This window comes from Tilletiopsis washingtonensis, assembly GCF_003144115.1.
Source record: "Tilletiopsis washingtonensis strain MCA 4186 unplaced genomic scaffold FA09scaffold_11, whole genome shotgun sequence".
Lineage (NCBI taxonomy): Eukaryota > Fungi > Basidiomycota > Exobasidiomycetes > Entylomatales > Tilletiopsis > Tilletiopsis washingtonensis.
The window spans coordinates 375,244-399,340 of record NW_020312008.1 but is presented as its reverse complement, the minus strand read 5'-3'; the positions used below and the strand labels follow the sequence as shown (position 1 = coordinate 399,340).

At 67.2% G+C, this 24,097-nt stretch overlaps 9 protein-coding genes across 9 annotated transcripts; 5 read left to right on the top strand and 4 right to left on the bottom strand.

Annotated features, from left to right (window-relative positions):
- Positions 1 to 1,086: 1,086 nt before the first annotated feature.
- Positions 1,087 to 6,422, top strand: FA09DRAFT_360737 (RNB-domain-containing protein). Its single transcript, XM_025745266.1, has 4 exons — positions 1,087 to 1,735; positions 1,793 to 5,269; positions 5,328 to 6,077; positions 6,136 to 6,422. Exons 1-4 carry the CDS (start codon positions 1,301 to 1,303, stop codon positions 6,238 to 6,240), a joined length of 4,767 nt encoding a protein of 1,588 aa, XP_025598207.1. The 5' UTR covers positions 1,087 to 1,300; the 3' UTR covers positions 6,241 to 6,422.
- A 12-nt stretch (positions 6,423 to 6,434) lies between these two features.
- Positions 6,435 to 9,560, bottom strand: FA09DRAFT_33006 (hypothetical protein). Its single transcript, XM_025742444.1, has 3 exons — positions 9,149 to 9,560; positions 8,781 to 9,058; positions 6,435 to 8,724 (listed from the first exon to the last, which is right to left on the bottom strand). The coding sequence occupies exons 1-3, from the start codon at positions 9,506 to 9,508 to the stop codon at positions 6,483 to 6,485; spliced, it is 2,880 nt and encodes a 959-aa protein (XP_025598206.1). The 5' UTR covers positions 9,509 to 9,560; the 3' UTR covers positions 6,435 to 6,482.
- Positions 9,561 to 9,747: 187 nt separating this feature from the next.
- Positions 9,748 to 10,620, top strand: FA09DRAFT_330090 (hypothetical protein). Its single transcript, XM_025742460.1, has 3 exons — positions 9,748 to 9,933; positions 10,026 to 10,116; positions 10,464 to 10,620. The coding sequence occupies exons 1-3, from the start codon at positions 9,837 to 9,839 to the stop codon at positions 10,528 to 10,530; spliced, it is 255 nt and encodes an 84-aa protein (XP_025598205.1). The 5' UTR covers positions 9,748 to 9,836; the 3' UTR covers positions 10,531 to 10,620.
- Positions 10,621 to 10,955: 335 nt separating this feature from the next.
- Positions 10,956 to 11,424, bottom strand: FA09DRAFT_32867 (hypothetical protein). The gene is made up of 2 exons (XM_025741867.1): positions 11,370 to 11,424; positions 10,956 to 11,314 (listed from the first exon to the last, which is right to left on the bottom strand). The coding sequence occupies exons 1-2, from the start codon at positions 11,384 to 11,386 to the stop codon at positions 11,098 to 11,100; spliced, it is 234 nt and encodes a 77-aa protein (XP_025598204.1). The 5' UTR covers positions 11,387 to 11,424; the 3' UTR covers positions 10,956 to 11,097.
- Positions 11,425 to 11,584: 160 nt separating this feature from the next.
- Positions 11,585 to 13,074, top strand: FA09DRAFT_330089 (ribosomal protein L4). The gene is made up of 2 exons (XM_025742459.1): positions 11,585 to 11,806; positions 12,047 to 13,074. Exons 1-2 carry the CDS (start codon positions 11,590 to 11,592, stop codon positions 13,042 to 13,044), a joined length of 1,215 nt encoding a protein of 404 aa, XP_025598203.1. The 5' UTR covers positions 11,585 to 11,589; the 3' UTR covers positions 13,045 to 13,074.
- Positions 13,075 to 13,090: 16 nt separating this feature from the next.
- On the bottom strand, positions 13,091 to 14,733 carry FA09DRAFT_330088 (WD40 repeat-like protein). The gene is made up of 7 exons (XM_025742458.1): positions 14,482 to 14,733; positions 14,120 to 14,429; positions 13,970 to 14,069; positions 13,725 to 13,916; positions 13,579 to 13,664; positions 13,415 to 13,521; positions 13,091 to 13,359 (listed from the first exon to the last, which is right to left on the bottom strand). Exons 1-7 carry the CDS (start codon positions 14,691 to 14,693, stop codon positions 13,095 to 13,097), a joined length of 1,272 nt encoding a protein of 423 aa, XP_025598202.1. The 5' UTR covers positions 14,694 to 14,733; the 3' UTR covers positions 13,091 to 13,094.
- A 98-nt stretch (positions 14,734 to 14,831) lies between these two features.
- FA09DRAFT_32750 (hypothetical protein) lies at positions 14,832 to 18,875 on the top strand. The gene is made up of 15 exons (XM_025741424.1): positions 14,832 to 15,097; positions 15,160 to 15,316; positions 15,370 to 15,887; positions 15,964 to 16,076; positions 16,126 to 16,176; positions 16,229 to 16,549; positions 16,609 to 16,927; positions 16,980 to 17,333; positions 17,386 to 17,959; positions 18,012 to 18,059; positions 18,114 to 18,127; positions 18,181 to 18,448; positions 18,504 to 18,519; positions 18,572 to 18,719; positions 18,781 to 18,875. The coding sequence occupies exons 1-15, from the start codon at positions 14,868 to 14,870 to the stop codon at positions 18,839 to 18,841; spliced, it is 3,192 nt and encodes a 1,063-aa protein (XP_025598201.1). The 5' UTR covers positions 14,832 to 14,867; the 3' UTR covers positions 18,842 to 18,875.
- A 183-nt stretch (positions 18,876 to 19,058) lies between these two features.
- On the top strand, positions 19,059 to 20,096 carry FA09DRAFT_360732 (LexA/Signal peptidase). Its single transcript, XM_025745265.1, has 3 exons — positions 19,059 to 19,619; positions 19,761 to 19,846; positions 19,900 to 20,096. Exons 1-3 carry the CDS (start codon positions 19,118 to 19,120, stop codon positions 19,948 to 19,950), a joined length of 639 nt encoding a protein of 212 aa, XP_025598200.1. The 5' UTR covers positions 19,059 to 19,117; the 3' UTR covers positions 19,951 to 20,096.
- On the bottom strand, positions 19,992 to 24,042 carry FA09DRAFT_330083 (hypothetical protein). The gene is made up of 11 exons (XM_025742457.1): positions 23,860 to 24,042; positions 23,709 to 23,793; positions 23,460 to 23,653; positions 22,766 to 23,392; positions 22,279 to 22,698; positions 22,109 to 22,223; positions 21,589 to 22,054; positions 21,417 to 21,534; positions 20,448 to 21,357; positions 20,241 to 20,390; positions 19,992 to 20,184 (listed from the first exon to the last, which is right to left on the bottom strand). Exons 1-11 carry the CDS (start codon positions 23,920 to 23,922, stop codon positions 20,099 to 20,101), a joined length of 3,234 nt encoding a protein of 1,077 aa, XP_025598199.1. The 5' UTR covers positions 23,923 to 24,042; the 3' UTR covers positions 19,992 to 20,098.
- Between the last annotated feature and the right edge of the window lie 55 nt (positions 24,043 to 24,097).

Sequence of the window (24,097 nt, the reverse complement as noted above, 5' to 3'; positions counted from 1 at the left end):
AACGCATGCGGTGCTTGCCTGGACCCTGCTGCCTGCTCTCGTACCGCTGCGGTGTCGAGGTTCACGAGCATCTGTTCACAGCGCAGGGAGGAGAGCGAGCCCAGAGACGATGGGCTGCGACGCCCTCGCCTCGCATGCGCAAAGAAGCGGCAGGCACAGAGACAACAGACGTTGTTGACACCGGTCACTCAGCAACACGATGCAGGCATCGCATAGCTCCAAGCTAGCCAGTATTATGACCGTATGGTCTAGAGCAGCATTCTGAGGGCAAAAGAGGCCTCTCAAGACTTCGCGATATCTGTCAGAGAGCTGCTGAAGAGCAGGGGCGAGAAGAAGGAGGCTCAGGTGCAGCGCGAGGCTTCTCGGCGTCTTGCCGCGCCCTCACGCCGGACGGCCAGGTGCTCGAGCGAAGCCAGACCCCTCCCGATTGCGCTCGCATGGCACCTGTCAGAACTACGACCCAGCCGAGTGCTTCTGTGGCCTCCTGTCAGGAGGAGTGGGCGAGGAGGGCTGCTCGAGAAGAAGCCGTGCGTGCTGACTAAGCAGCCGCGAGTTGGTCTCGCGAGACGCGTGCGGCGCGCAAGGGGCATGGGGTTCGTGGGCACGAGAGGAGAGGCCGCCTTCGCCTCCCCTCGGCCTCGCATGCGGGCGGCGCCCTTGTGCTTCTCAGACTCCGCTGCGCTGCGCACCGGCCACCCAAGGCGAGCCGACGCGCAGACGAGCTCACGCAATGCGGTCTCACTCGAGCAGGCGCCGGGAAGGCTTCTGCACCTGCTGCGGCAAAGGGACGATCGAGGCAGCAGCTCGGCCTCGCTTAGAGTGCAGCCCGCTCTTCAGTGCCAGATCTGTACCTTGCGGCGGTGCGGAGAGACGAGCTCGCTGGCAGCGCAACGCCGACGCGTGGCACAGCCGCGGCCGGCCGGCGAAGGCGCCGCGGCGCTGCGCCAGCGGAGCAGCAGGCAACTTTCAAGGGCGCCGCCGCCGCGCGCGCTGCCGTCAGCTGGCATGAGCTCCCCGCCTCGCCGTGCCCATCACCGAGGCGAGGGTCAACGCCTCCCTCTGCTCCACGACGACTCAAGCACCCTACTCTCCTTTCGCCCACCTCGAGCCTTGCCACCGCCCTCGAGACGACGTTCCTTTCCGCCCACTCTCTCCCTGCCGCGCTCCCAGTCACCTGCGGCGCGCGCCCGAGTGCAACACTTCCTTACTCCACTCCCACGCCACGAGCGCAGCGGCTTCGCCTCAGTACGACTCCTCTCGCCGACAGCACGAGCGGCACTGGCGCATAGCTTCGCCTGACATGGTCGAGAACGCGCCCAAGCCCAAGGGCGAGCGCCGCGCCTCGGGCGATGCCCAAGCTGGCGGCGGTGGTGGCGGACGCGGCGGCGGCGGATCCGGTGGCCGTGGCGGCAGAGGCCGGGGCGGCCAGAACGGTGGACGTGCGAGCGCAGCAGCAGCAACCGACGCACCTGCCGGCGAGCGCCGCACCACCTCGCCCGCCGCCGGCGGTGCTCCCGCTGCCGGTGGCGCAGCGATGAACCGCGCCGAGGGCGGCTCTGGCGGCGCAGGTGGCTCGCGAGGCGGACGTGGACGCGGCGGCAACCGCGGCGGCTCGGCCTCGCGCGGCGGCAGAGGTGCGGCGCAGAGCGGCCGAGGCCAGCAGAGCCAGGCAGCTCGCGAGAGCGCCGGCGCTGAGCCCAGCTCTGCCCTGAACAACCTGCAGCAGATGATCCAGGTGCGTGTGGAAGCTCTGACCTTGTGCGACCCCCACTGATGAGGCTCTGGCGTGCAGGACATCAAGAAGACGCCGGGCACTGGCTCGCCGGCCGCCGCGGCAGCAGCTGCTGCGACCGCGGCAAACGAGGTCGACGCGCAGGACGAGCTCGCCTCGATGGGCACGCGCCTGGCGCGGCAGGAGGAGGCACTGCAGGCCCAGCTCTCGACGCAGCTGCAGCGGAACCCGAGCGGCGGTGGCTTTGGCGGGCCCGGTGGTCTGCCATCGCTCGGCGAGGATGTCGAGGCGCCCTCGCCTGCGACCACCCGTCAGAGCGGACCTCGCTTCGCTGGCAACGCAGCCTTCCAGAGCGCCATTGCTCGTCATGGCGCCCAGCAGCAAGGCGGCGCCAGCGACCGCAGCATGCACTCGCACGCGCGCCAGCTGAGTCTGCAGGGCCGCTTCGCCGAGATGGGCTTCACTGGCGGCGCGTCGGCGGAGACCGAGGACATGACCGACGACGGCGCATCGTCCGTCGCCGACTACATGGGCACGGGCGCCTTTGACCCGACGCGACGCTTCCCTGGCGGCACGCAGGACTTTCAGCAGGCGCTGCAGCAGTTCAGCCAGCAGGCGCAGCAGCAGTTCAGCCAGCAGGCGCAGCAGCAAGGCGAGTTCGGCGCTCATCGCCGTGCGGGCAGCGAGATGCCGAGCAGCTTCGGCGGCAGCGGCGGCCGTGCCGGGCACATGCAGACGTCGAGCTTCGGCGGCCTTGGCAAGCTCAGCGGCGCCACGGGCCCCATGTATGCCGAGCAACTCGCACTGCAGCAGCAGATCGAGATGCTTCAGCTCCAGCAGCAAGCGCTCCTGCAGCAGCAGGTCAACTTCAACCCGTCGGCCGCGCTCAGCGCCATGACGCAGTCGCCGCCGGCACCTGCGCCTCGTGCTGGCGCCCATCGTCGCATTCAGAGCCACGCGCCGCAGTCTGGCCCGATGGGCAGCTTCTCGCTCGGCGGCATGGGCAGCTTCGGCAGCAACAACGGCAGCCTGGGCGGCCTCTCCGGTCTCGGCAGCAACCAGTCGCAGCAGTCGGCGCAGTCGTCTCAGGCGGGCGGCGTGCCGCGCGGCCACGGTCGCCGCCACTCGGTCAACGTCATCAACAAGAACGCACAGGCTCAGCAGGCTGCCCAGGCTGCCGCGGAACAGAGCAGCGGGCCGACGATGCAGACGAACCTCGACTTCTCCTTCCCGCCGCAGCCGCAGGCGCCGCAGTACTCGCAGCAGCAGCAGCAACAGCTCATGCAGCAACAGCAGCAGCTCTTGTCGCAAGCATCGCAGCCGCAGCAGCAGGCGCCTCAGGTCGGCCACTTCAGCCACCCGTCCGTGCAGCTCTCGTCGGCGCTGTCGCCCGAGTACCTTATGGCCGGCGGTGGCCTGCTGAACCTCGGCATGTTTGGCATGGGCGGCCTCACCGATCTGGCTGACGGCTTCGGTGGCCAGGGCGGCGGTGGCGGTGGCGGCCGCGGTGGCCACGCTCGCACCGGCAGCAACAACTGGCGCATCAACGGCCCGGCACCCGGCGCTGGACAGGTGACCGACCTCGCCTCTGCTCAGGCACAGCTTGCCACGCTGCACCAGTTCCGTGCCCAGTCGGGCGCACCGGGCGGCACCCACGGCCGCACGCCGTCGTTCAGCGGCGGCTTTAACCCTGCCATGGGCGGCCAGGGTGCCTACCCGGGGCAATTTGGCTACCAGCAGGGCCAGCAGCAGCAGGGCGGCGGCGCCAACCAGCGCAAGGCCCTCTTCGGCTCGTACCTTCCGCAGGCGTCGCTGCCGCCGCTGCTCGCGGCCGGCAAGCTCGTCGTGGGCATGCTGCGCGTCAACAAGCGCAACCGTTCCGACGCCTACGTCGCCACCGAGGTGCTCGACTCGGACATCTTCATCTCCGGCTCCAAGGACCGCAACCGTGCGCTCGAGGGCGACCTTGTGGCTGTCGAGCTGCTCGACCCGAACGACGTCTGGTCGATCAAGAAGGAGAAGGAGGACAAGAAGAAGCGCAAGGAGGAGCAGGGCGGCATCGCCGCGCGCAAGCCCGACAAGGCTCGCGACGACCTCGAGGTCGAGGGCGCACAGCTCAAGCTCATCGACGATGAAGAGGAGAATGAGGCTGCTCCGCCGGCCCTCGCCGGCCACATCGTCGCCATCGTCGAGCGCACGCCCGGACAGCTCTTCAGCGGCACGCTCGGCCTGCTGCGCCCGTCCAGCGCCGCCACCAAGGAAAAGCAGCAAGCCGAGCGGGCGCTGCGCGAGGGCGGCGACGGCACGCAGGGCCAGGAGCAGCAGGCGCGGCCGAAGATCGTCTGGTTCCGTCCGACCGACAAGCGCGTGCCGCTCATCGCCATCCCGGCAGACCAGGCGCCGGCAGACTTCTGGGCCGAGGGCGGGCAGGAGAGCTACAACAACCGCCTCTTCGTCGCCTGCATCAAGCGCTGGCCCATCACCTCGCTGCACCCCTTCGGCACGCTCGTCGAGGAGCTCGGCGTCATTGGCAACACCGAGGCCGAGACGCAGGCGCTGCTCAAGGACTGCCTCAGCTCGGCGACGGAGGAGTTTGGCGAGAACGCGCTTAAGTGCCTGCCGCCGCTGCCATGGTCAATCCCGGAGCGCGAGTACGAGACGCGCCGCGACTTCCGCAGCACGCGCGTCTTCAGCATCGACCCGCCGACGGCCAAGGACCTGGACGACGCACTCAGCGTCACGCCGCTCGACGGCGGCCTAATCGAGGTCGGCGTGCACATCGCCGACGTGTCGCACTTTGTCAAGATGGGCTCGGCGCTCGACCGCGACGCGCGCAAGCGGGCCACCTCCGTCTACCTCGTGCAGCGCGCCGTGCCCATGCTGCCGCCGACGCTCAGCGAGGAGCTGTGCTCGCTGGTGCCCAACGTCGAGCGCCTGTGCTACAGTGCCGTCTTCACGATGAACAAGGACGCGCGCATCATCGGCACGTGGTTCGGCCGCACGATCATCAAGTCGTGCGCCAAGCTCGCCTACTCGGACGCGCAGAAGATCATCGACGGGGACAGTGCCGTCGACGCGTCCAAGGTCTCGGGCCACTCGGCGGAGGAGGTGGCGGCCGACATCATGACGCTGCACAACCTCGCCGTCAAGATGCGTGCGCGCCGCTTCGAGGCTGGTGCGCTGCGCATCGACAACGTCAAGCTCAGCTTCAGCCTCGACGAGGCGGGCCTGCCCACCGACGCCGTGCCGTACCAGACCAAGGAGGCCAACAGGCTTGTAGAGGAGTTCATGCTGGCCGCCAACGTCGCCGTCTCGCAGAAGATCGCCGCCGGGCTGCCCGACGTGGCGCTGCTGCGCCGCCACGAGCGGCCGCTCGACCGTCGCCTCTCCGGCTTCAAGGCACGCGCCGCGCAGATGGGCTTCGACGTCGACATCAGCTCGTCGGGCGCGCTGTTTGCCTCGCTGCAGGGCATCACGGACATCGCGAAGCGGACGGCGCTCGAGACGCTCGCGACCAAGTCGATGATGCGTGCTAAGGTGAGCAGACGTGCGGGCATATATGCAGAGAGCGATCGCTGATCTCTATGCACCTCAGTACTTCTGCACGGGCATGGTCGACATCTCGAAGTACGCCCACTACGCGCTCAACGTGCCGCTGTACACGCACTTCACGAGCCCGATCCGCCGCTACGCCGACGTGATGGTGCACCGGCAGCTCGACGCCGTGCTGCAGGGGCACGACAAGTTCCCCGTCGACCGCGAGGGCATGGCCAAGATCGCGCAGCAGTGCAACGTCAAGCGCGACGCCGCCAAGCTGGCGCAGGAGCAGTCGGCGCACCTCTTCCTCTGCCTGCTCATCCACGACCTCACCATGCGCTACGGGCCCGTCGTGCGCCAGGCGACCGTCATCGGCGTGCTCGACGCCGCGTTCGACGTTGCCATCCCCGAGTTCGGCCTCGAGAAGCGCGTGCACACCGATGCGATCCCGCTCGAGCACCACCAGTACGACGAGCACAGCAACAGCCTCGCGCTGTACTGGAAGCCGGACGTCGACGTGCTCTCCTTCCTCGCCGAGACGGGCGACGACACGCACGTGCAGAACCTGCGCCGCCACGCGCAGGCGCACGCCATGGAGATGACGTCGCAGAGCCACACCGACGAGGCGGCGCTCTTCGACGATGACGACGACGAGGCGCTCGCCGAGGCCAAGCGCAAGGTGTTCAGCGGCGAGGACGCCAAGGACAGCGTGCAGCGGAGCCGCTCGTTCCAGCGCCAGCCGCTGACCTTCGACAACACGACGCGCACGGCGGCCGGCCACCACATCATGACCGTCAAGGCGCTTGCCGTGAGTTCGGCCGGGCCGCTCTCCTTTCAGTCCATAGCTCACACTCTCTCCCACGCAGACGCTACCCGTCATCATCACCGCGGACATCACGCGCTCGCCGCCCGTGCTCAAGGTCTTCGCCGTCAACCCATGGGCGCAGACGAGCGCGCCAGCGGCAGCATGAGCACCAGAAAACATCAGACGACACAGCCGTTCGCGGCGCTGCGCCGTCGCCCATCCTACTCATCCCTCACGACCTGCTACTCTACATCAGACCCGTCAGTGTACATAATGCGGGCCGCCCCGCCACATACAGAGCGCGTGCGCGGCTCGGCAACATTCACGAAACGAGATCAGTCCGAAAAGCGCAGAGGGTGACAGTCGTATTAGGCGTGACGCGACGGAGAAGTAACTGCAGGTGAGAGTCTAGGGGCAGGCAGCAGTCGGGACGGCGCGAGCCCAGCGGCTGAGCGCCTCGTCGAACTCGCGGCCCAACTTGTGCTCGGCCTGCGCGGCGCCGAAGCCCTTGGCGACGGTGGCGGGCGTGGGCGTGGTGAGGTGCATGCTCGGGCGATGCGAAGCGACGAGCTCGGGCGTCGAGGCGCGGCTCTGCGTCGAGGCGTCGTCGTCGAGCAAGTCCTCGCGGTGCAGGAAGCTGTGCTCCAGGCTGCTTGCGCAGCTCGACTCGCTGACGCTCGACGGCGCATGGCGGTGCGTGCGTCCGGCGCCTGCAGCGGCGTGCCGAGCGAGGTAGTGCGCGCGATGATCGGGACTGAGCGAAGCTAGGAAGCCGGCGCGAGCCGGTGTGCCTGCCGGACGCGGGCTTGTAGGGCTCGCGACGTCGAAGAGCAGCGCATCCTTGGAGCCGCGCAGGCCGCCCGAGACGCGGTGCACCAGCGAGTCGTCCGTCTCGATCGTCGGCAGCGGCGAGCCGGGCTCGAGGGCGGAGTCCTCGATGATGAGCGGCGAGAGGTCGAACGGATTGGCGGCGTGGAAGTTCTGGCTGGCGAGGCTCAGGCTGGCCTCGCTCTCGTCGCCCGAGTCCTCCGACGACGAGAGGCCGGGCGAGGCGTTCTGCGATGCATCGGTGTCGTAGCGCGACGAGAGCGAGCCGTACGATCCAGCCGTGTTGCGGCTGAAACGCCGGGCGCGAAGCGTCGGCGGTGCAAGGTGCGAAGCGCTCGGCTTGAGTGCGGACGTCTTGCTGGCGCCCGATGGGCTGGCGTGGATGGCGAGCAGGAGCGGCTTGAGCTCGCGCGAGGCACTCGGCGTGTGCGCAGGCGTGAAGGACGTCGGCGGCGGCGTCGGGTGGGTCTCGAGCTCCTCCTGCGGCTCCACCGGACGCTGGTGCGAGCGGTTGCGACTGCTGAACGCCTGCAGCATGGCACGCGTCTTGGACGGCTTGCGGTGCAGCTGAGCAGGCTGGGCGAGCAGCGGTGCGTCGGCGGCCTCTGCAGACGGCGAGTGCTCCGGCGACGGCACCGACGGCAGCGGCACGGTAGGCTGCGGCTTCGCAGCTGGCAGCGGCGGCAGTGGGCCGCGCATCGGGCGACGCAGTGCCGGACCGGTCTTGTTGGCCTGCGCAAGCTTGTCGGCCTCCGAGGGTCGGCGCGGGCGGCTCGGTGGCGACGCCTTCGTCACGGCCGAGGGCATCAGACGGCGGTGGAGAGGCATCATGCGCGATGGACAGCGCGAGAGTACCGGCGAGGTGGCCGTCGGTGGCTGCGTGGCTGATGCGACTGACGTGGCGGAGGCGGTTGCGTTGAGGTGGGCTCGTGGCCTACGGCGCGGATCGAAGGCGAGCCGAAGAGGGCCCGGCAGCTGCGGCCTGCGAGGAGCCTCCACGCCGACAGTTGCACGGCCGGCGAGAGGATGCGGCTTGTGTGGCAAAGCAGTGCTGCCGGCCTGCTGCATCTGCCGCACCTCATCGGGAGCGTCGAGCAGATCCGAGAAGGGCCCAGCGTTGATGCTGCGAGGCGAGACGGCGACAGCGACGGACGAGGTGTACAGTGATTGAGGTACAGGAGTCTTACTTGGCGGCACCGGCGCCATGTTGTACGCTGGGCCGCCGCGCGATGAGAAGGCGTCGGCGGGCCGGCGGACGACTTGCGCGCCGGAGAACTGGCGGCGGCCTTCGGAGTCGAGGCTGATCGGAGCGCCGAGGCCCAGAGCGCCGACAGCCTGGCCTGTCATCCGCACGTCGGGCCTCGAGACAGCAGGGAGCGGCGGCGCTGCAGGCTTGGTGCCGCGAAGGCCGTGGTAGAGGGAGCTCTCGACCGACGACGACGTCGAGTAGAACGAGGAGCCAGACGAGCCGCCGCGCGCATGACCGGAGATGCCGAAGCGCGAGCCAAGTGGAGAGCTGAGGCGGCCCTCGGGTCGGTAGCCATCCTCGCTCGTGGTACGCAGACGGCTGGTGCGCCGCGAGCTCGGCGAGGCGGCGGCGCTGCTGGTGGGCGAGCGGAAGAAGCCACGAGCGGCACGCAGCTTGGCCAGGGGCGACTCGTGTGTTGCAGCCAGCTCCTCGGTCTCCGAGTCCGAGTCGACGAAGACGCTGCGGCTCGTCGGCACGACGCTCAGCGGCGAGCCGGCGAGGTGGCTGGCGTTGCTCGACGACGGAGGGACCATGGTCTTGGGCGAGATGGCTGCGTCGCGGCCGGGCGAGAGGCTATGAAGGCAAGTGTGAGCGATGCAGCATGTGCCGCTACTCAATGCAGCACTCACGTTTCTGGCGTCAGCGATCGTGGCGCATCGAAGCTCCAGCCGCGGAACGAGGCCTCCTCTGACGGGCGAGCGCGCTGGCGCGGGCTCGAGTGCGGCGAGCTGAACGCACTGGCGGTAAAGGCATCGAGGTCGGCGATGCGGTCGGGCGTGGCGGCGCTGGCGGTGCTCCAGCTGAACTTGGAGCGCGGCGGCGGCGTCGGCGTGCTGGGTGCCAGCGTGCGGATGATGCGCTGCGGCGAGTGGAACGACGGCGGCGGCGGCGTCCAGCCGGTCGACTGCTTCGAGGGCAGGGGCGCAGAGACGAGCGGCGGCATGGCGATGAGTGAGGGATGGGTGAGGCGATGCGGCGAAGAGGGCTTGATGCGCACCATGCTGCTCTTTATGTGGATCAGGCAGCGATGGGCAGCTGCTGCGCAGAGAAGATTCCTCGACGCTCGAGGACAAGCGGACGCCGCACGACGCACAAGGGACGCAGCGGGCGCCGCAGCCGGCGGGGCCTTGTGAGGCAGCGCAGCGCTGGAGCACAAAGGCGAGGCGAAGGCGCATGCTGCATCCGCTGCAATGTTCCCCTGTCCTGGGGTGCGCCGCAGCAGACGAGGACAAGGGAGCCCCTGAGGCGCCTGCGAGGACAAGGGATGGACGCGCGGCGCGTTGTCGAGGAGTGCGCCGCACTCAGCCGCCTGCCTTGTCCTCCCGCTTGATTGCGTCGGTGACGCCGAACGGCGCATCCGCGCATCCCTCTTGTCGCCTGTGCTCTTGTTCTCGGTCCATTGTCCTTGATGTGGTGGCAGGAGGCACGGCGAGCATAACGGCGGCGCATAGGGCAGGCGCACCCAGCCGCCTCGGGACTCGGCCGTGCGTCGCGGCCCGCCCCGGCTGCGCTGACCAAAAGCAGCATGCCCCCCCCCCCCCCGCTGCTTCTTGCCGCCCTTCCTCCACTCCATCTATCCGCAGCGCGCCTTCCTCTTGTCGCACAGCGCGCTCGCATCTCCTGAGAGACGCCCTTGTTCTCGTCTCAGACCACTTTCACCGCCCACCGCAGCCGCCGCGCCCGCCATGTCCTCTTCCTCGGCGCTGTCGAACCGCGAGTCCGAGGCTCTGCTCAAGGAGACCAAGGCCGAGGCACTCAAGAAGTGCGATGCCCTTGTGCGAGGTGCGTGTGTGCCGAAGACAGCCCCAGGACTGAAGTCAGGCGCATGCTGACTGCCGCTCTCGGCTCGTTGTGCCCGCTGCTGCTGCGCGCAGAGTTCGCAGAGTGCTCCACGGGACGCACCGTCAGCATTGCGTGGGCATGTCGTGGCCAGCACAAGGCGCTGCAGAACTGTCTGAAGCAGTAGTGAGTCACAGAGTGGGGCTGTCTGGGGCTGGGGCGTGGCGCCTCTTGGGCTCAAAGGAATCAGGCGCTGCTGTGCGGGACAAGGCGCCGGACGCCGCTCCGTTGTGCTCGCTCGGCGCACGCCTTTGTTCGCTCCTCGAGCGCGAACGAGCTGGGCTAGCCGGGGCGTCATTTCAGGAGATGTTGCAGAACCTAGTGCAGCTCCAGCTGTCACGAGGCAGAGCACAAGCCTTCGCTGCTGCAGATGGTACTCGCGGCGCCTCTCTCGCAGCGCGCGTATGCCGGGCAGAGCATGAGGTCAGACGACGTGTGACGACTGTTCATGCTGACTCTCATACGCCTCTCAGCACATCAGAGGAGGCGATGGACATCAAGCGGAGAGAGTACCTCGCCGCGAACCGGAAGCAGGCATGAGCCCCGAAGCGCAGGGGCGTGCGCTCGTCTGACGCGCGGTGCCGGCGATTGAAGCTCGGGGCCAGCCTCAGCGAGCGGCGACTTCGACGGGAGCTGTTGCAATGTCATCTATAACATAGAGAGCATGCCTGCGCAAGTGTGGCTGCGAGGGAGAGCGCAGCGAAACGGCAGGCAGCACCAAGCAGCTCGTGGCCCCGCGGCGGGTGCGCAGGCCTTGATCTGCTGCTCTGCCAACACATGTGCAGCTGATCTGGTCGTCGAGGAACAAGCTCGCTATACACGTATCAGCCCAGCGCGTTCACTCGATCCTCTCTGATCAGCTTCGCATTCGCCGGTCAGAGCGCGACCGGGCTCTCACCACGACGTCTCGTGTCCGCGCCTGCATCTCTCCTGCAACCGCCTCTCATCTCACCTGCACCCGCGCCGACTTCTTGCCTTCGACTCACACCCCGCACAGCGTTCTGGCGTGATGTTGATACATTCGTGCTCCCCATCATCTCACCCAAGCATCCCTACATCCCTCTTCCCCTCTTTCCCTTCTCCTTCCCTCCTGCTGCCCTCCCCCACTTAGAACTGCGGCACGAGCAGGCTCTCGCCGACGGTGCGCATGAGGGCGATGCCGCCGACGAAGATGCCGACGCCCCAGGCGACGGCGAGGTTGCCGGCCTGCTTCTCGGGCGCCATGATCTCGCGTGCCCAGAAGCGGGCGAGGAAGTTGCGCTGCGGCGGCGGCGGCGCGGCGGCGGCACTGCGCGCGTTGAGGAAGCCGGGCTTGGCGCCGGGCCTGCAGGAGCGCGGTCAGCAGCGGCCGATGCGAGGTGACTGAGCGAAAGGCGCACATGTACGAGTCAGCCATGGTCGGGAGCAGTGCGGGTGGGGCGTGGTGGCAGGTCGCATGGTGGAGCGGAGGGCGCAGCAGACGCTGAGGCAGCTCGGGGCGCGCAGCGTGCTGACATAAGCAGCGCCGCCGACTTCTCACGACTCGCGCGACCTCGCCGCTGCCTTCTCGCCGCGTGTCTGCCTTCCCACCTCACACTCCACTCACTCTCCGCCTCGTCAATGGCCTCGCTCCTGCGTCCGCTCGCACGCACGCTGGCGCCGCGCGCCGTCGCCGGCTCCAGCGCAGGCCGCCGCGTCGCTGCGCTGCCGGTGCCGGCGCGCCGCTCGCTGCAGACTTCGGCGCCGCTTGACCCGCCGGGCCTCGGTGCTGAGGCGCTGGCGCCGCCCGCCGCGCAGGCAGAACATGTGCTGATGCAGTCGCTACCGAAAGCTAGCGGTGAGTGAGAGCGCTGCTTCTGCGGGAAGGGCGAGGTTCGAGAAGGCACTAGGATTGGGCACCTTTCGTGCCCGCATGCTCTTGAGCTAGGTGGCCCTAGGCTTGCTGCCGTCATGCAGATTCTGAGGCCGCTGTAGTGCGCTCGCAAAGCGATGTATTTGGCGCCGTGCTCGACCAGAAGATGCGGTCTTCAACTCTCGCTCGAGTCCGCCTGCCGCTGACACGCCCGCCTGCGCGCAGCTCCTGTTGCCGCACCAGGGAGCCTCGTGCACCTGAAGCTGTCCGCACTGCACCCCATGACGAAAGGATGGCGCAAGCACTTCGTGCCGCTCTCCTCGCACGTCTTTGGCATCGAGCCGCGGCGCGACGTGCTGCACAGCGCCGTCGTGTACTACCTCGACGCACAGCGCTCTGGCACGGCCAACACCAAGACGCGCGGCGAGGTCAACTTCGGCGGCGCCAAGATCCGCCCGCAGAAGGGCTCCGGTCAGGCGCGTCTGGGTCGCCGCAACAACCCGCTGCTGCGTGGAGGTGGTGTCATCCACGGCCCGCGGCCGCGCGACATGTCGACGAAGCTGCCGCGCCGCGTGCGCGAGCTGGCCCTGCGCTCGGCACTCAGCGCCCGGTGGCGCGCCGGCGACCTCGTCATCGTGCCCAACTTCACGTGGGATGCGCCGCCGCGCGTGACGGGCGAGCTGCGCCGCATGCTCGGCTCCAAGGGCTGGGATGATGCGCTGTTCCTCACGGCGCCGCGCAACCCGCAGAGCACCGGCCGCGTTGCACGCCCGTCGGCGTCCGAGCCGCAGTACACGCCGGCGCAGGTGCGCGGCCACGCCAAGGAGCTGGCCAACTTCGTCGCGGCGGTGAACAACATCCCGCGCACGGAGCTCATCGAGCTGCACGAGCTGGGCGCCGAGCAGGCGGCGGCCAAGCCCAAGGAGGTCAAGAAGCCCGGCGAGCTGCACGCGTACGAGGTGCTGCGGCGGCGAAAGCTCGTCTGCGACCTGGGTGCCATTGAGTGGCTCGAGGAGGCCCTCGGCGGCGCCGTCTGGCACCCGCAGGCCGAGGCAGACGAGCTGGCGGAGCTCAACATGGATGTGGAGAGCATGCTGCGGGAACTGCAGGCGATGCAGGCCGCGCAGAGCGGGGAGGCAGAGCAGGTGGAGCAGGAGGAGATTCTCGATGCGGCAGACGTGCTGGTGGAGGAGGCCGGCGTGCCGCGGGCGACACGGGCATGAGGCAATACTAGAGCATCGCATCACTCCGTCGGTTTGCGCAGAAGGAGGCATCATATTGAGAGCATCTGTAGGTCCCACAGGGAGACGCGGCCCTCCTTGCCGCCTGCTGCCAGCGAGATGCTGCGTGTGCTGTGATGCGCCAGCGGTCCCAGCGCATCCTCGTCTTCTTCGCTGTCGCTCGAGTCTGCGTCCTTAAGGCTGTCGGCAGCAGCGCCTGGACCTGACTGCCGAGCGAATGCCAGTGCCTGGACGCTCTCGCGGTGATACGACAGCTTGCCGAGCCCGCGCAGCTCCTCGACGGCATACAGCCTGATCCTGCGATGAGCGTCAGTTTGACTGCACCTCGTCTAGCAGATGTCTGAAAGCTCACGAGCCGTCCCAGCCGCCTGTCGCAATGAGCTTGCCGTCTGCGCGGATGCAGACCGAGGCTCGCCCTTCGTGATTGGTGCGCTGCATGAGGGTCCTGGCGCCGTCGACCTGTGGCTGATGGCTCAAAAGCGGCAAGCTTCATTGCTGAGCACCCCGCTCACTCACCTGCCCGAGGTCGTAGCGCACCACTCGCTGGTCTGCACTGACGCTGACCGCGAAGGAGAGATCCTCGCTAAGCGCCACCGCCATGACTGCGAGACACGTGCCCTGATGAGCATCCTGGCCAGGCCAAGGCTGACATTTGCGCTCACCAGCCTCTGTATGGACACGCTCCTCCCAGGCGAGCGTCCACGCCATCTTCGCGCTGCTGCCGCCCACGTCCAGCGCGCGCAGCTCCCAGAGCTTGACCTTGCCGTCCTCGTAGCCGACGAGCACGCTGAGCGGCTGCGCCTCGCCGTCCTTGCTCTTTGCTCGTCGGAACAGATGCACGGACATGGCGATGCCTGAGCGGCGCGTGAGCTTTGCAGAGACCCTGTACGGGCGGGTGGCTACACACCTGGCCGATTGGAGAGGTCCTTAGAGCCCTTCGTCTGCACATCGGGCGCTCCGATGGCTGTCGCGATGCGGGAACAGCTGGGCAGGTGGTAGACATCGATCTATCACCTGCGGTCAGCTGAGGTCGCGCTCATTCCGCGCTGCGTCTCACATAGGCAGCCTCCAGAGTGTGGGGCACGGCTACGAGCGCCTCAGGCTCCTCCCCGAGCTTTTGTTGAGGCGTCTTGGCGACCTGCTGCCCTGCACGAGCCTGCCAGCCCATGGCGCGGCGCAGCTCGGCGCTGTCGGCCCGCGAGAGCGGCAGCAGCGAGAAGGGACAGTAGTTGAGTGCGTTAACCTCGACCTCGTAGCGCACCGTCGGGCGAGGCAGCGAGGCGACGTCGCGAGGTGGGAGGCTCGAGCCGGCCTGCTCGTCGCGAATCGGAAGCGCCCAGACGCGCAGCAGATTGTCTCTGCCATGCCTGTGAGCACCGTCAGTCGAGCCCAGTGTCCGAAGCATGATTCAAGACGTACGTGACGACGTCGCGGCCCCAAAGCTTGACCCCAAGGATGCTCGCCTCGTGCGCCTGCCACACGGCCAGCGGGCGTGCAGTGCGAACGTCGCTCACGCTCACACGCCCGCTGCCGTCGCCGGCAGCCAGCAGCGGGTGTGGAAAGTCGAGCGCATGAAGGGCCGCCGGCGTGTGCCAGCGGTGGATCCAGGCGGGTGCCGGGGCCTGCGCCATGCTTTTGCGGCGGCGTGCTTGCTGCAGCGGGAAAGAAAGAGTCACGGCGGGAGGAGAAGCGCGCCTCGCTTCGGACCTTCGTGCCGCTCTTGGCGCGCGTCTGAGGCGCACAAGCCACTCACGCGGCGCGCCATGCATCTTCCTTCCCCACCCTCATCACCCTCCACCGCCGCCATGCCCTCGGACGTCGTCGGGCGGTCGCAGGCGCCGCCGCCGCTCGTGACCGTCTCGTGCGCGCTCGTCTCCTACATCCACACCGTCTGCGGCTTCCTGGCCTTCGGCGGCGCGCTTGCTGTCGCGCTGAGCCTCCACTACGAGCTCGTCGTCAAGAATGGCATTGCGCGCTACCCCGACGAGTGGTGGCCCTCAGTCAGCGCCACCATCGGCGACTGGTATCCGGAGCGGTGAGTCGCAGAACCAGAGATGCTCAGCAGCGGCCCTGGGCCTCATCACAGCCGCGCCGCAGCAATGTCTTCCAGATCGGCATTGCACTCATGTCCGGGCCGCGCTTCCTGCTCGTGATGCTCTCGTCGTTGCTCGTGTCGCTGTCGAAGCCAACGTCGTCGCACGCGCGCATCCTGCTCTTCATCGGCGTCCTGCGTACCTTGTCGTGTGCCGGCTGGGTGAGGTGCTCGGCTTGCAGCTGCCCCGCTCCTTCTCTGACTCGCAGCGCCAGGTCTACATCACGAGCACCGACGACCACGATGTGCACGACATCGCCATGATCCTGTACCTCGTCTGCACGCCCGCGTGGATGTACATCTCCAGCGGCTCGCTCGCGTCGGCCGGCGGCGACAGCGCTCGCGAGGCTCTGGCCGACAAGGCGCGCCGCATGCGTCGCCGCGCGGCCGTCGGCTTCTGGAGCATGATCCCGCCGATGGTCTTCTTCTTCTACCGGCACAAGGTGCTGCGCATCCCCGGTGCATACACCATCTATTCGTTCTTCGAGTGGGGCCTGATCATCTTCGACCTGCTCTTCGACTTCGCCTCGGTGTACGACCTCTCGCGCCTCGAGATCCACATTGTGGAGGCACCGCGGCCCGCTGGCCCGGCGGGCTCTGCCTCTGCTGCGCACAGCTCGGCAGGGCTCTTTGGTGGTGCCTGGCTTGGCGGCGGCACCGCAGCTGCGGTGAAGGCGGGTGCGTGGAGCACGCCGCCGTCCCTGTCCCTGGGCGCGAAGGAGTCTTCATCCGGGTACGATGCCCCCTTGCCGCGGTGATGCGGGCCAATGTCACTGACTGTCACATGCGTGCATTTGTGACAGGAGCAGCAAGCTGGCGGCCGAGGCGGCGCCGCTGGACGAAGGCTTCAAGGGCCATGCTGCAGTCTCCGAGGCTGAGCCATTGCGTGACGCTGCCTCGTTCGCAGCTGATGTCTACCTCGGTGAGGGCTGTTTGAAGCGCGCTACTGAGCAGCGCTGAACAACACACAGGTTTCTGCTTCTGGTCCACGCTCACTGCGCTGCACCCGGCAATCTTCTTCTGTGCGTCTCTTTCTCGCGTTGACTCGCGCAAGTGATGCTGACCCGTCGCTAGTCTCGGTCTACAACATGGGCATCGGTGGCCACGAGGCTCTGCTTGTGGCTCAGGTGCTCGGACTCGCTCTCACGATGGTGCCCGCCATCCGCAAGACGCTGCTGAATGAGCGGCAGGGCATCGCCAGCGTCGGCCCTCGCAGCCGGAGCGTCGATGCAGTGCTGCACGTCCTCTCGCTCTCCGGACTGACGGTCTGGTGGATCCAAGATCCGCTCGTGCGCCTGCTCGCCACGGCAGTCGGCGCTGTGGGCTTTGCCATCCAGACAGCGCTTGAGTGGGGTCGGGCCTGGGAGACGGACGACCTGCAGCGGACTTCGACAGGTGAGTGCCTCTGCCTCTCGCAGCGGTCTGCGCCCTTTGCCAAGCTCACGTCTTCTCAGCCTGGATCCTCGGACTGCTGCTGTCGAGCCTGGCAAAGTACGCGAACCACAGCAACAACCCGGTCTGGCCCTTCCTACACGCCGGCAACGGAGGCCACAACGTCGTCGGCCTCGTGCTCGCAGTCGCTGCCACAGCAGAGCGGATCAGCCGGCCGCAGCAGCAGGCTGCGGCTGGGCGCTCCGCGCGGCGAGCCGAGTCTTGGTCTTCGGCATTCACGGCCGCTGCTGGCATGGGTGCACTCATCTACGCCCTGCATACGTTCCTGAGCGACTCCGGCACCATGATTGCGTGGACATGGACCGGATGGCCTGTCAAGGGGTGAGCATCTCTGTCCGAAATCGCTGGAGGCATCGCTCACGCCTCGCCGCAGTCCGATGGCTATCCCGCACGGCGTAATCATCCTCGCTGCATCAGGCATCTCGCTGCTCGCGTCGTTGGCTATCCCGGGACTCGGCGTCAACCCGCTCTTCTTCGCTGCTGGCTCGGGCGTCAGCTTCGTGCTTCTGCGCTTCGAGGACTGGACCGGCTTCTACGGCGCGCTGGGCGTTGCTGCCTTCCTGCCGCCGCTGGCTGGGCCTATCATCAGCGCCACCATGCGCCATCACCCGCTGCGCATCATGATCGGCGCTTGGCTTGTCGCCGATCTGCTCACCTTCTTCTCGGTGCTCACTGCGGCGTACGCCTTCGTGCCCGGCGGGCAAGTCTTCCGCGAGCACAGCGGCGCGTGAGTAGAGCCCAGCCGCGTTGATTAGACGAATGCTGACCGTCCCGCACAGGATGATGATCGGGCAGCTCGTGCTCCTGGCTGCCGGCTTGCTGCGCGCTCGCAGCTCGCCAGGCGCCCATCGCCTGCGTGCCGGCTTCTCCAAGCACAGCGCCCGCCTCGCCAGCCTGTCGGCGCCGATCGTCGTGTTCATGACGCTGGCAGCACGCGCCGTCGCCTCGCTTCGCGGCGTGCCCGAGACGTCCATCGTGCCGTACCACGCACCTGACCGGCTCTTCACTGCCGGTATCTGGACGGTGCACTTCGGCCTGGACCAGAGCATGTACGACTCGTCGCGGCGCATGTCAAACCTGCTCAAGGACATGGAGGTCGATGTGTTCGGCCTGCTCGAGACGGACCTGCACCGCTCTGGTGCGTCTTGTCGAAGGGCTCGAAGCCTCCTTGCCGCTGACGCGCAGCCCCTAGTGTTCGGCAATCGCGACCTGACACAGCACCTTGCCGAGTCGCTTGGCATGTACGCCGACATCGGCCCGGGCCCGGACAAGCACACGTGGGGTTGTGTGCTGCTCTCCAAGTTCCCGATCGTCAACTCGACGCACTACCTGCTGCCTTCGCCGCACGGAGAGGTGAGCATGATGCACTTTCTTGCGGTCACGCATGCTGACAGGCGACATGAAGCTCGCACCGGCCATCCATGCGGTGCTCGACATCTACGGAGTGCACACTGTGAGTCGTTCGATCATGCCCTGTACGCCAAGACGCTGACTAGCGCTCCTGCAGCACGTCGTCGTCAGGTGAGAGAAGCCGTACCATCGCCCTCTCGCGCCAAGCTGACATCTCCCGACAGCCACAACGGCCAGGAGGAGGACCCGCTCGACCGCGAGCTGCAGAGCACCGAGATCGCGCGCATTCTGCGCGACGCCTACCCTGCGCCGGCGATACTGCTGGCGTACGTCGTGACGCATCCGCACGCCGAGCGGCCGGCGCCGTACAAGATCATCTTCGAGGACGGCAAGATCCACGACGTGCACGCCGGCGACGACGGCCGCTGGTGCCAGTACCTGGGCTTCCGCGGCCTCGAGCGTGTGGGCTATGTCCGCGTGTCGCGCTACACTGTGAGTGCTGGCGGGGCGGCTTGCGTGTCGATGCTCACCATGTCATGCCCATCAGGTGACGGACACCGAGCGTGAGTCGTGCTCCGTGCTCTCTGTCATGCTTCGACTAATCTCTCGCCGCAGTTCAAACGATGAAGCTTGTTGTGCCGCCGATCGGCGCCCTGCTCAATCCGGACGTCGACAGCCGCCCGCACATTGTCGGCGACGAGCACATCCCAGCGACGTGGCGCTACCCGGCCAAGTTCATCGACCCGCCGGCGATGGTGTACAAGTGCGTGGCTGTTGCTTGCGCTGCATGCGTCTATCTGCTGAGCTCTCCTTTCTGCCCGCAGCAAGCACAAGTACTCGCCGTGGTACTACCCGCTCGCATTTGTGCCGCAGCCGCCGGCCTGAGATGCAGCGTGCTCAATGCTATCGAACGCCCTCACTTGATGTCGTGTGCTCGCAGTGACCTCGTGCGGGGCTGGTGGCGTGGCATGCCCTGGGGGCGCAGCCGCAGCTCGGCGCGCTCCCCGCCGCGAGAAGAAAGCGCATCGGGCCCTGTCGCGTGCTCGTGTCATGCGGCGCCAGCGCGCGTCCACAGCCTGCTTCCTCACCTCATCCGCCGCACACCCACACCTCCGCACACCCGACCACTGCGCCCAGCGACACCCGGCTGCCGCCTGCGAGATGGCGTCGTTCTGGCGGACGCAGCGCCACATGCTGCAGGTCGCCCGGCCCATCGCCGTCCGCATGGCGCAGGTCGTGTGCGTCAGCATCCTCATCGGCGACAACGTGGCGCAGGTGCAGCGCGCCGAGGGCACGTCGATGATGCCGACGCTGGCGCTGCGCGGCGACATTGTCGTCGTCGTGCGGCCGGCGCTCTGTGCCCGCTGGCGCGCCTGGCGCGGCGAGACGGACGCCGGCGGCGTCAAGGGCAAGGGCAAGGGCTCGATGCTGCGCCTCGGCGACCTCGTCGTCGCCACGTCCGTCACGCACCCCGACCGGCAGGTGCTGAAGCGCGTGCTGGGCCTGGAAGGCGATACAGTGCTGCTCGATCCCCGCGCATCATCGTGCGAGACGGAGCCGTGGCTGGACAGCACGCGCGAGGAGGACCTCGACGAGGAGGTGGGGCCGCCCGAGCACGGCGCGGCCCGCTACATCACGGTGCCGCGCGGGCATATGTGGCTTGGTGAGTCAGACGACTGTAGAGGCGAGGGCATGCTCCAGTGCGGGCGCCAGAGGGACACAGGAGCGCCGGCCGCGCCCTTGTTCTGCGCTCTCGCGGTGCCGGCCACGTGTGGAGCTCTTGGGCTGACCGGTCCTTGCTCAGTCGGCGACAATCTGCCGATGTCCAATGACAGCCGGCACTATGGGCCAGTGCCACTCGGCCTGCTCAAGGGCGTCGTCGTCGCCAAGGTGAGAGCAAGTGCTGAGCCCTCAGCATGCTGTCGCTCACGTCTGGTCGGCAGGTGGTGCCCGAAATGCACTGGCTCGGCTCAAATCTCGAGCCGCTGCCGTAGTCTCTGCTCCCTGCTGCATCTCGCCTCTGCGCCACATCTGTATTCTGTATTCTGCATCCGACCCCTGCATCGCTCCACAGCACACGCATAATCAAGCCCGCTCACGTCACACTGATGGGTGGTCATTGCGGGGTTAGGGTGTGGCCGCTCAGGCCTGGGCTGCAGCGTCGGCATCTGCTTTTGCCTTCTTGCGCTCGGCAAGCCAGGCGGTGATCTGCGCCTTGAGCTCGGTCGCTGCGAGGAGGGCTGTTAGCGAGGTGTGCAGGGATGCCGAGCAAGGCGAGACGCACCAGGAATGACGTCCTCGATCTTCAGCGGCACGCGGTTGAATGGGTCGTTGGCGTCCGAAAGCAGGTGCGACTTGATCGTCGACAGGTCGACGATCGCCTTCGAGCTCGGCAGCTGCACCGGGTTCTTCATCAGCGTCGCCATGAGCGGGTCTGTCGGCGGTCACAGGGTCAGCACAGGGCGCACAGCGAAGCTCGAAGCGCACGCACCCGTGAAGTCGTCTGGGATCTCGCCAAGGTCCTCCTCCTCCGCCAGGTCGGCCGCCTGCACGGCGTCGACGCGTGCGACGAGCGCCATGAGCTGCTCCAGCTCCGGCGGGCTCTTGAGCATGTGGCGCTCGGCGATGGACGCCGCCTTCTCGAAGATCGAGCGCCGGTAGCTGCGCTCGTCGCGAGCCATGGCCTCGGCGAACTCGTCGCGAGGCGCAAAGTTCAGAAAGACGCTGAGGATCTGGCGCAGCAGCTGCTTGGGGTCGAAGCCGGCCTTCTTCGGGTCCTTGACCTTGAGCTCCTGGCAGCGTGGGCCCGCGAGCGTGTCGAGCGTGTAGTCGAGCATGGGCGCCAGGCGCGAGACGATCTCGGGCTGCATGAATGCGTCGCGCACCCGGCCGTCCTCGGCGCTGAAGTCGATGAGCGCGGCGAGGAAGGTGTGGCCGTACTGGAGCATGCTGCGTGCGTGGCCGGCGTTGCCGCGCATGTGGCCCTCGTGCTCGGTGCGGTCCTCCTGCGTGCGTGCCTCCCACGCAGCCGTGTCGTCGATCTCGAGCTGCTGCTTGTGCAGCGCGGCCAGACGCTCGAGCGCGTCGTCGAGCAGGAATGTCACGTCGTTGAGCAGGCGGTTGACGAACACGATGAACGTGTCGACGTTGGCCTGCGCCTCGGCGTGCAGACGCTCCTTGTGTGCGGGCGCCTTCCACACGACCTTGAACACCTGCGCCAGGTGGTAGCGGATGTTGAACTTGTCGAAGAACTGCGTGTGCGAGCCCGTCGACTCGGCCTCGACCCAGAACGACATGATCGCGGGCACGAGGTGCTTCAGCGCGAGCTTGTGGAAGTTGAGCAGCTCGCCGAGGAAGCCGACAGGCTGGCTGCCGTATGGCAGCACAAAGAAGTACAGGATCTGAGCAGAACATCGTCAGTTGGTGCAGAGTGCCAGCGACGCTTGCTGTGGCGACCCACCTCCGCAAGCTTGGCCTTCAGGAACGGGTTCTTGATGTACCAGCCCGACGACAGGAACGTGACGCAGAATGTAATGAGATCGTTCTTGACGGCCTCGGGCAGGCAGTCGGGCTTGTACCTGCCGGGCACATGTCAGCGCGTCGCAAGCTCAGGCTCCGGATCACCCACTCACCGGCCGAGGAAGATGAGCGTCTCGCACACATCCTCAAAGATGTGCTCGGGCAGCATGCGGAAGCGCTCGGGTACCTCTTTCGGCAGCGGCAGCTGCACCTCCTTCTGCGGGTGCTGCTCGAGCGGGTCCGCCATGCGCACAAGCCACGTCATCACGAAGCTCGTGAACGTCAGGACGCGGTCGATGTAGCTCGGTTCGAGCAGCTGCGTCTCGGTGGCCGCCATGATCGCCTCGCTGCGCTGGCATTCTGTGCGCGCCTTCTTGATGAACGCTTCGTACTGCGCCGCATTTGGGTCTGACGCCCATGTGCCGCGGTCTGCCTCGTACTCGTCGGCGCGCTTCTTCATGCGATGCAGCTCCTCGGCGCGCTCGTTGAAGTTGCGCAGCGCCTTGGACATGCCGAGGCTCGAGAGGCGCAGCGTGATGTAGTAGATCTCGGTGATGAAGTTCGGCGGCGCGGCAAAGTCTGTGGCATCAAGCGTCAGCAGCAGCGCCTGTTGGCAGGCAGAGCAGGACGCACCTTCGCCCTCTTCGCTCCACTTCTTCGCCTCGGCCTCGTCCGCGCTCAGGCGCGTGAGCGTTGAGACATCGTAGCGCTTCTGTCGCCGCAAGTAGCCCGAGTCGATGCGATCGATCTAGCGACAGGCGGTCAGCAAGGCTCACTCTCTGGCCAAAGTGGATGCCGCTTACCTTGCTGTACTTGGGGTCCATAAAGGGCTCTGAGAAGCGCAGCGCAGTGTCGAAGAGGTTCACCATGAAGCCGTCGGTAGCCACCTCGCGCGCCTTGACGCGCATGACGCCTCGCCGCTTGTTGAGCTCGCAGGCGCGCGCAAGGAAGCCCACCACGCCCTCTCTGCCCTGTGGCCCGGAGCGTACGCAGGAGTTGAGCAGGCGGAAGTGCAAGTTGTGGACGAGTCCGAGCGTCGAGCGCAGTGATGACATGCCTGTCTCGACCTCGCCGCGGCGCTTGATGTCAGGAAAGTACTGCGTGGCCAGCCCAGGTGCCACGTCCGCGAAGCACGACAGCCGCAGCAGCGGGCCGAGAAGCGCGTTGAGCTCGAGCGTCGCTGGTGTCACATCTTGCGGGTTGAACGACGGCAGGGTTGCGATCTGGCGAGAGAGAGAATTAGGCGAATTAGGCGCTTTGTGGCGGTGTCATGCTCCAGGGCACACTCACCACCGCGGCGAGAGGCTTCACATCAGCGCACTCGACCAGTGCCGTCATGTGGCTCCGCCAGTCCAGCCCATCAATTGTCATGCCTTGCGTCCTCTTTGCTGCGGCGGCCGGCGGCGCACCAGCACTTCCACCTGCCAGTAGCCTGGCAAGCACAGCCTGGACATCGCCGGCAGCCGCTGCCTCCTGCATCGCACGATCCACCCCGGCGCCCGAGCCGCTCGCCTCGCCTGCCTGCGCCTCGGACTCGCGGCCATCGCGCACGCGGCGCGTGATCTCGCACAAGACAGGCTCGATGATCTCGGCGATGCCGTCGTCCGCGAAGCGCTCGGTGAGCTCTCGCAGGAAGAGAGGCAGGTCGACTGCATCGATGGTCGCCCAGCTGTCCCTGCCGACTGTCGGAACAGTGGAGGAAGATGATGATGAGGCGTACGGGTCGGACGCGGCCGCCGAACCCGTCGACTCCTTCAGCAGCGAAGGCAGCAGCGAGAGCGACGAGACCGTAAGCGAGCCCTTCGACGCCTTGGGGAACGCCGACGAGTCCTGCAGGACGAGGCCCATGTACGATGTGAGGAGAGTGCGAATCGAGTCGAGGTCGCTCTGTCCCGTGGCGGCCTGCGGCCCAAGCGCCTGCACCTCGCGTCAGCATGCTCTGTCGCACATACGCTCTAGCGCTCGTACACTCCCTGCCACTCACTTTCCGCACCTTGCCCTCCTCCAGCCGGCATCTCCGCCAGCAGCCCACGAGCCAGTCCCAGCTCGTCATGTTCTCATCGAGGCTCGCCAGCACCTGCAGCTTCTCGCCGTCGTCCGACATGACGTCGCCCGTCGGGTCAAGCAGGAGGCGCGCAGTGAGGATGCGGTCTGCCATCTCGGGACTGAGCGGCGGCACTGTGCAGGTGGCGGTCAGAGCGCTGCTTCTGCTGCTGAGCTGCGTGCGGCTCACATGCGTCGCCATTCTCGGAGCGCAGCTCTTCGGCCAGCTCCTTGAGGTAGGTCAGATACCAGTCGCTGCGCTCGGCCTCATCTCGCTGCGAGAATGCGCAGGTGTCAGCCCCAAGTTGCGCAGCTTCGGCAGCGTGCGCCCACACACGCACGGAGAGGGTGACCTGGAAGATGCGCCGCGTGGCCGCGGCGCGCCACTGGGCGAGGTCCGCCATCGTAAGGGCTGCACGCGGCTTAGCTATTGGCTGGCGATGTGTGTGGCGAGCGTGTGGTGCGAGAGGACTGGAGTGTTGCCCGCTTCTGGAGACGAGAGGAGATGAAGGAGCAGGTGGAGCGGCACAAAAGACAGAGAGCGCGGTCTGATGGGTCTCGAGGTGCATGGGCCACCCC

What these genes read in the sequence shown, in the direction of transcription:
- FA09DRAFT_360737 (XM_025745266.1), top strand. Translation starts at nt 1,301, where the DNA reads ATGGTCGAGAACGCGCCCAAGCCCAAGGGCGAGCGCCGCGCCTCGGGC. An exon ending in AGTCGATGATGCGTGCTAAG is followed by an intron (nt 5,270 to 5,327) that starts GTGAGCAGACGT and finishes TATGCACCTCAG; the next exon opens with TACTTCTGCACGGGCATGGT. An exon ending in TGACCGTCAAGGCGCTTGCC is followed by an intron (nt 6,078 to 6,135) that starts GTGAGTTCGGCC and finishes TCTCCCACGCAG; the next exon opens with ACGCTACCCGTCATCATCAC.
- FA09DRAFT_33006 (XM_025742444.1), bottom strand. Translation starts at nt 9,508, where the DNA reads ATGCGCCGTTCGGCGTCACCGACGCAATCAAGCGGGAGGACAAGGCAG. An exon ending in TCCACATAAAGAGCAGCATG is followed by an intron (nt 9,059 to 9,148) that starts GTGCGCATCAAG and finishes CTGCCCTCGAAG; the next exon opens with CAGTCGACCGGCTGGACGCC. An exon ending in CGATCGCTGACGCCAGAAAC is followed by an intron (nt 8,725 to 8,780) that starts GTGAGTGCTGCA and finishes TTGCCTTCATAG; the next exon opens with CCTCTCGCCCGGCCGCGACG.
- FA09DRAFT_330090 (XM_025742460.1), top strand. Translation starts at nt 9,837, where the DNA reads ATGTCCTCTTCCTCGGCGCTGTCGAACCGCGAGTCCGAGGCTCTGCTC. An exon ending in GTGCGATGCCCTTGTGCGAG is followed by an intron (nt 9,934 to 10,025) that starts GTGCGTGTGTGC and finishes TGCTGCGCGCAG; the next exon opens with AGTTCGCAGAGTGCTCCACG. An exon ending in CAGAACTGTCTGAAGCAGTA is followed by an intron (nt 10,117 to 10,463) that starts GTGAGTCACAGA and finishes TACGCCTCTCAG; the next exon opens with CACATCAGAGGAGGCGATGG.
- FA09DRAFT_330089 (XM_025742459.1), top strand. Translation starts at nt 11,590, where the DNA reads ATGGCCTCGCTCCTGCGTCCGCTCGCACGCACGCTGGCGCCGCGCGCC. An exon ending in GTCGCTACCGAAAGCTAGCG is followed by an intron (nt 11,807 to 12,046) that starts GTGAGTGAGAGC and finishes GCCTGCGCGCAG; the next exon opens with CTCCTGTTGCCGCACCAGGG.
- FA09DRAFT_330088 (XM_025742458.1), bottom strand. Translation starts at nt 14,693, where the DNA reads ATGGCGCAGGCCCCGGCACCCGCCTGGATCCACCGCTGGCACACGCCG. An exon ending in TGCGCTACGACCTCGGGCAG is followed by an intron (nt 13,522 to 13,578) that starts GTGAGTGAGCGG and finishes CATCAGCCACAG; the next exon opens with GTCGACGGCGCCAGGACCCT. An exon ending in ACAGGCGGCTGGGACGGCTC is followed by an intron (nt 13,360 to 13,414) that starts GTGAGCTTTCAG and finishes CGCTCATCGCAG; the next exon opens with GATCAGGCTGTATGCCGTCG.
- FA09DRAFT_32750 (XM_025741424.1), top strand. Translation starts at nt 14,868, where the DNA reads ATGCCCTCGGACGTCGTCGGGCGGTCGCAGGCGCCGCCGCCGCTCGTG. An exon ending in CGCAGCTGATGTCTACCTCG is followed by an intron (nt 16,077 to 16,125) that starts GTGAGGGCTGTT and finishes AACAACACACAG; the next exon opens with GTTTCTGCTTCTGGTCCACG. An exon ending in TTCCGCGAGCACAGCGGCGC is followed by an intron (nt 17,334 to 17,385) that starts GTGAGTAGAGCC and finishes CGTCCCGCACAG; the next exon opens with GATGATGATCGGGCAGCTCG.
- FA09DRAFT_360732 (XM_025745265.1), top strand. Translation starts at nt 19,118, where the DNA reads ATGGCGTCGTTCTGGCGGACGCAGCGCCACATGCTGCAGGTCGCCCGG. An exon ending in GCGCGGGCATATGTGGCTTG is followed by an intron (nt 19,620 to 19,760) that starts GTGAGTCAGACG and finishes GTCCTTGCTCAG; the next exon opens with TCGGCGACAATCTGCCGATG. An exon ending in AGGGCGTCGTCGTCGCCAAG is followed by an intron (nt 19,847 to 19,899) that starts GTGAGAGCAAGT and finishes TCTGGTCGGCAG; the next exon opens with GTGGTGCCCGAAATGCACTG.
- FA09DRAFT_330083 (XM_025742457.1), bottom strand. Translation starts at nt 23,922, where the DNA reads ATGGCGGACCTCGCCCAGTGGCGCGCCGCGGCCACGCGGCGCATCTTC. An exon ending in TCTTCCAGGTCACCCTCTCC is followed by an intron (nt 23,794 to 23,859) that starts GTGCGTGTGTGG and finishes GCATTCTCGCAG; the next exon opens with CGAGATGAGGCCGAGCGCAG. An exon ending in GATCCCAGACGACTTCACGG is followed by an intron (nt 20,391 to 20,447) that starts GTGCGTGCGCTT and finishes GACCGCCGACAG; the next exon opens with ACCCGCTCATGGCGACGCTG.